The sequence below is a fragment of the Eucalyptus grandis genome, chromosome 8 (assembly GCF_016545825.1).
Source record: "Eucalyptus grandis isolate ANBG69807.140 chromosome 8, ASM1654582v1, whole genome shotgun sequence".
In the NCBI taxonomy this organism is placed as follows: Eukaryota; Viridiplantae; Streptophyta; class Magnoliopsida; order Myrtales; family Myrtaceae; genus Eucalyptus; species Eucalyptus grandis.
This window is the reverse complement of record NC_052619.1, coordinates 33,817,833-33,824,257: the sequence shown is the minus strand read 5'-3', so window position 1 is coordinate 33,824,257 and position 6,425 is coordinate 33,817,833. Positions and strand designations below refer to the sequence as shown.

Sequence of the window (6,425 nt, the reverse complement as noted above, 5' to 3'; positions counted from 1 at the left end):
GATGCCAAAATTCCTACGATTATCATTAAAACTGGATGTAAAGAATTTATATATGAATAGAGCAAAGGAGTATCAAATACTTCAAAACATATTTATTGAATTCACAAATCTATAATTAGACTAAAATAGTTCAAAATCTAAAGTCAAGAACATGATTAGGAGAAGAAAGGTCTCAAATCTAAATCGGGATGGAAGAAAAAGTAAGAAACGAGCAATAAAACGTAAATAAAATCAACAAAAAAAAAGAGAGGGAGGGGAGGGTAGAGTGCGATTAGTTCAAACTCTCCCCCACGCATTTTTGGGAGATTGAAAATGTATATTAAAATGGGAATATAATGGAGTGGGCCAATTTATAAAATTTCCGAGACCTCAAGAGTCAAGACCGAAGGGCCGCGATTAACAGTTAAGATCTTTTAAGATCCGGCCGTCCGATCTGGACGAATCGGGCAACGTGGGAAAACTCTTGACGAGCGCAACCCTACTTTTAACGGTAATTGCTTAAAAGGCACGAAAAGAGCAAAACGTTTTTTTAAATTATTAAAAACAAAAAGCAAAAGAAAAAGCAAAAGGCTTTTTATTATGTCAACAGGATGGGGAGTAGGGATCCCCTGCTCCACTAAGCACAGCGTGCGCTACGGCTTCCCCAATCAAAACCCGCCACGTGGCCCATCACTCCTGTCAACGGCCCACGCAGCCTCGGCTCCCTCGAAGAACCGTTTCAGGTCACCGCCGCCAACCTCGACTTTCTCCTCTTCCTCCTTCGTCCTTCCTCAACGGTCGATCCAGAGCATCTCCCTCCGGCCGCGCCAAGCCGAGCCGCCATGAAAGCTCTCCTCGGCCCTCACCTCTCCCTCTCCCCGGCCTCTCCGGCCGCCGCCGCCGCCACCCCGCGCCCCTCGCCGCCCGCCGCGTTCCCCGCCGCCCGCCGCGACTGGTGGCGGGGGTGGTCGTGCCCTCGCCGTCTGGCGGCCGCGGCCACGGCCTCGGCGGGCTCGGCGACGATCGGTCACTCGGAGCTCCCGGATTCGGAGGTCCGGAATCCTTCCCTCTCTCCTTCGTACCGGGACGCGAGGCTCCGGAAGCCGAACCAGGCGGTGCTCGAGGCCCAGGCGAGGGTCTGCACCGGCCCGACGCAGACCAGGCCGCTGAGCGAGGACCAGGCTTTCAAGGTCCTGGACACCATCCTGAGATCAGGTCAGCGGCTCCCGCATTCGTGGTGATTTTCCGTTGAATTCGGGTTGCATGCATGGTCTGCTTTCGATGATTGGAGTGTTCTTGACGGTGATGGATGGATTAAGCTGTCTGAATGAATCGTGGTTATCTGGAGTCTAGACTGGATGCAGATTTTTGTCTTTTCGTAACTCATCCTAAAGTGACTGGCTTCTTTCACTGAGTTAGCCGTATTTAAGGTGATTTTCGTGTTTTGTTTTTAGATTATTGAGTAGTATCATAATTTGTTATTACTAAGGCAAAGGATTTCAGGGAGGTGATCAAATCAGTCTGTTTCTTTTACCCAAGTCAACGTACATTTTGATAGCCAGGGTAAGGCCTGCATGCTGGGTTCTTGCCCTGGACTGGAGGCTGGTTTCCTATGAGCAACTGATATCCCTTTTGCTATCTCTCGCCCTCCATGTGTTTTTTGAAATGACATGCTAAATGTTGGATTTTTAACTCCTCAAAAGCCTGTCAGATCTTGGGATGGTGAGTTTTCATGCCTATCATTAGTGCATATTCTTTTGGTTTAGAAGACCGTTAGTGATTGTTTCCCTTATCATCATGTCACATAAAAAGGAAAATGGTTCCTATCTATGTGGAGAAATCTAGTACAATTTCGGGGAGAATTACTTTCATATAAATTACATATCATCACCTGTAGCTGCTTATTGTCATTTTTTAATGCATTGTCAGCCAAAGGAGAACTTAAAAATGAAGAACAAGTGTCCAAAGCACAGATGGGGGCATTCTTTGCAGCTATGACGATACGTGCCAATTCATTTCCTGAGGCAACCCAGTGGAGTGAAGGGGAAACGCGTGCAATGAACACATTCTGGCCAATGTTAGTTCGAGTGCTACCTCCTGATCTGATTTTTATAGCAGATCCTGAAGGTTCTATACTGGGCGTGGGAAGTTCAATTGGACCCCATTACACTGGCAATGATACTAGTGAAATGAGATTGGTTGGTGCTCTCAGAGAAATTTTGGCAGGGGGGCATCTTGGATATGAGGAAGTCCAAGGTGTTCTGAAAGATGTTCTTCCCCTAAAAATAAAAGATAATTTATCTGAAGGAGTAAGTGAGTCCTTGCTTTCGGCATTTTTAATAGGTCAACGTATGAACAGAGAAACAGATCGTGAGTTAAAAGCATACTGCCTTGCATTTGATGATGAACTTGGTACATGATTTAGCTTGATTATTTATCAATTGTTGGAACAATAGTAGTTAGATGTTTCCAATTGATATTCATGGTTTATAATGGTGAATGCATTCAATCAAACTGGGCAGGTCCTCCTCCTGTTGCTGATGTGAGATCTTTGACTCATTATGGTGAGCCTTATGATGGAAACACCCGTTACTTTAGGAACACGCTGTTCGTGGCTGCTGTTAGATCGTGTTATGGTGAATCTTGCTTGCTTCATGGTGTAGAATGGATGCCACCTAAGGTTGGTTACTTGTACAAGTATATTTGTCACCTATGTCTTGGAATCTGCTTTTGCGAAAGTTGAATAATAATTGTAAAGCTGATTTACCATCAGGGGAAGTCTGTGTTTGAAGAATTTACTTGAAGGTTGCTTTGAAATAAAAAAGCAGCATGATAATAATGTTGACAAGAGCCCTTATTCTGGAACATTGACTCCTAGCTAGTTTTTTTTAAATTATTGGAATGCAGTTTCTTGGATGCTTTGTATTTTTGTTTGTGATGTTGTTGGCCTTTCTTCTGCTTGGAATCACTCAAAGTTCTTTGCATATGAAGGGAGGAATAACGGAAGAGCAAATGTTGAAGTTCATGGGTGCAAATACAAGTTTATCCACTTTGCAGGCAAAAGCACTTCTAGAGGTAACTGTTGTCCTTAGACTGTAACTGCAGAATCATTGCTATGTCTTTGCTTCTTCTTCCATTTAACTAAACCTTATATTATGAAATTTCAGGATGAAGAGGCTGGTTTCGCATACATTAGTCAACGTGAAGCTCGACCGTCTCTGTATGTTTTACAGTATCTTCTTTTACTTTAGTCATTCTTAAGGATAGCTTATGTGATCAGAATGTCAGTGAGGTTCATATACCTCATGGTTCTTAGGATTTTCTGTTCTTTTCCCTTCAGCACTTTTATAGGACTCTGCATTCTTGGACCCATATATGAATGGCTTGTATGATTCTGTATGTGCTCCAGTTTATGAGCAACAATATGATATGTTTATAACGTCCAAGGGAACATTGACAAGGTAAGAAGAAGCATGACCAGACGCAAGTTTCATTTGTTACTATGATGCCTCCTCAGCATATTGTAGTTTCATTTGTGCATGGGCCAGGGTACTGGACATGCTTTTGATTCCTTTCCTTTCAACATGGATCATTACACCCACTACATGTTGATGTCCTGCCTTTTTTCGCTTTTAAGCTGTATAACTCGTATTATTCTTTTTGCCAAAAAATGCAATCTGATATGTGAAAGATCCCATGTAGTTCACTTACACTGGAAAAGTGTATACTCTGACTTCAATATCTTTGAGCTGCAGATATTCATTAATTGGTTTGAGAGAGCATATAAAAAAGCGCCCCCCACTTGCCACAAGTGAGAAGGTCCAGCAGTATGTGAGGGTAAGAACTAAGCAGTCCTTGACTGAGCTCGTGGTGTCCTGTTTGCGTTTTTTAGTTCTCAAATAACATTTCAAGCAAAAGAAAAATCAGTTATCCACTTCTACGGTCCACAGCTGGTATGGATGCTTTGAGATTCTCCCTAAAAAATATATTTTATAGGAGAAGTTATTTTAGTATTCTTGCAGGAAAATTATGTGTTATTTGTGCATCAAAATAGACATATTCATTCAACTGCCTTACTTTTAGCAAATCTTTTTATACAAGATTACTGGCCAGAAAGTACTAAATATTTCCTTCTTACAGGCTACTGGAAGGGAAGCAATTGTTGCTGGTTTCTATCATGAAGGTTATGAAGAGCCTTTGCTCATGCTTATGAGGAGAAGAGGCATTCAATCTGGCTTGGTGGTCAAGGTTAGGGATGCATTTCTTTTTAAGTTACTTCTGCACGCCCACATTATTATTAGAGGATTCTTTCCGATGATAATTAGATAGTGGATGATGCCAGTCAAGAGATAGTTCTTTCTTTATCATTCTTAAGGCTCATTTAAGGTCAGTGATCTCATCAACCTGAGTCAAGTAAGTAGGGTTTTGCATGTGCTCTTTTGTAGGGTGAGGAAGGAGCGCTTTCCATGACAACAAGATTGCGATCGGCTAGTGTGTCGAAAGGGCTGCCTGTGAACTATTGTTCAGGGTTTCGTTCCTTGAGCACAGCATCTGCTCTTGAAGTTGATGGTCTGTTCCATTTCAGTGGCTCCGTTAGACTTGCCTCTTTTCTATTGATTCCACATGTTCTTTTAGATTTGGGAGCTGTCTCAAATTTTCAATTGAGGAACAAGATTTTATGTTCTCACTTCAGTGCTAACACTCAGGCCAATCATTTTGGTAGGGGTTTCACGGGAGAGCTTTAGTCTCGAGGTTAATGCTAAGGATTATGGTTTTGAGCCCTCTGATACCCCAAGAACTGACAGATCGGTAATCTTTCTGAATCTATTGTAATGCTGAGTTTTATTTTGGTTACTGGTTATACATGTTTAATCATGAAGATCGATAGCAAAATATGGTGGATATTGTTATTTATTTTTCCTTTCTCTCTGAGGTTGCAGTCTCTCAACTACGACGTTATTTCTGAAATTTGTTTTGAATTGAGGATCCCTCGTGTCGACATAACTTGCTTTTAACAACTGAATACATAATTCATTTGGTATGCAAATTGATGTTGACGTGGCATGTACGTTTATCGCTGAAATGGGAATGTCAAGTGAACTTCTTGATTTATATGGCTTGTGAATGCAGATCTCCAGGAACATAGAGTTGGGTTTAGCAGCTCTCCGTGGAGAAAAAGGACCTGCGTATGATCGAATCGTCTTGAATGCTGGAATGGTGGATCACCTGCTTGGATGCGAGGGAGCAGAAGACATCTCTGTGGCCCTGGAAAGAGCCAGAGAGGCCATCGACAGCGGCAAGGCTCTAAAAAAACTCCTAAACTACATCAAGATCTCCCACAAAGTGTAGTAAGACAGAAGCGTTCGCGCACTCTCTTTTGTTTCATTTACTTTTTACATCGGCCTTACGCCCTCCACTGTAATTTGCAATGAAGATGAAGTCAAAAATTGTTCAACTTTCATTTTCTTCTCTTTCTGCCCAATGCTTTCTTGGGAGTCGAAGCATAAGCAGAAGAAGTCATTTTTTAATGATCAGAACTCCTGGGAAAGTCGATTTCGTAAGTAAGAAAGAAAATGCCGAGTGCATGAAGTGCTTGTGCGATGGCTTCCGGCATACAAATTGCGTGCAGAAATTCTATACGCTTCCAGCGAGTCGATGAAGGTGATTTTTCTGGCCCTCTTAGGGCAGGGCTGGCAATTTTGGATCCAACACACAACACGATGGAAGTTCATTATTCAAGGGAAACACAAATCTTATGTTTCAGTTCCGACATTGCTTTGACGCCATTTCAGTTTTGAGACCAATACCTTCGCGGACTTGTGACTTGTTCTGATATTTGGTTGAACTATTTTAACCAAGATCGATGCGTGGCGGAAGTGCGCGGGCCCGTTGTTCATAGGTCCCGGGATCGAAGCATGACTCTGATACTGAATGGGCCTTAAGGTGAACAAGAAGACGAGGATTCAAGACGGATATGTTTCTTGAACCATATGTTTGTTCATGTGGGATCATTTCTTAAGAGAACCGGACAAAAATGATTTGAGTGCCGCATTGGCAATGACTTGACAACAATGTTGCAACAGTGTCCAAAGCACATGTCTAACTGGTAGGAAGCAAGTTTCCGACTGGACTTTTCAGGGGTAGTCCAATAACTCGATACCCAATCTAGATGCATTCTTTATTTTAACGTATCCGTGTCTACGTGCCTTATCCCTCGATTAGAGAGAATTTTTTCCCCTCACTCTTGGGAATATATCCCTGAATTTTACGTCCTAAAGTTCAGACGAAGCAATTTTAAGACATACTCAAGTCCAATCATATGACCATTAGAAACTTGAAAAATTAGATGAGTCAAGTCCAATCATATGACCATTAGAAACTTGAAAAATTAGATGAGCAAACCCCACTAGCAGTTGAGCATCGACGAGGCAGCGCCTGTGGCCACC

The 6,425-nt window shown here is 42.4% G+C and overlaps 1 protein-coding gene across 1 annotated transcript; it reads left to right on the top strand.

Moving 5' to 3' along the window:
- The first annotated feature begins 693 nt into the window (after positions 1-693).
- LOC104414153 (anthranilate phosphoribosyltransferase) lies at positions 694-5,527 on the top strand. The gene is made up of 10 exons (XM_010025179.3): positions 694-1,194; positions 1,909-2,391; positions 2,502-2,659; positions 2,971-3,054; positions 3,147-3,199; positions 3,735-3,816; positions 4,120-4,227; positions 4,425-4,548; positions 4,703-4,788; positions 5,110-5,527. Exons 1-10 carry the CDS (start codon positions 822-824, stop codon positions 5,326-5,328), a joined length of 1,770 nt encoding a protein of 589 aa, XP_010023481.2. The 5' UTR covers positions 694-821; the 3' UTR covers positions 5,329-5,527.
- The last annotated feature ends 898 nt before the right edge of the window (positions 5,528-6,425 follow it).

Bases quoted from the DNA above. Each gene is read 5' to 3' on its own strand.
- LOC104414153 (XM_010025179.3), top strand. From the start codon at position 822: ATGAAAGCTCTCCTCGGCCCTCACCTCTCCCTCTCCCCGGCCTCTCCG. The intron at 2,660-2,970 runs GTTGGTTACTTG...TTGCATATGAAG, and splicing joins TAGAATGGATGCCACCTAAG to GGAGGAATAACGGAAGAGCA. The intron at 4,549-4,702 runs GTCTGTTCCATT...TCATTTTGGTAG, and splicing joins ATCTGCTCTTGAAGTTGATG to GGGTTTCACGGGAGAGCTTT.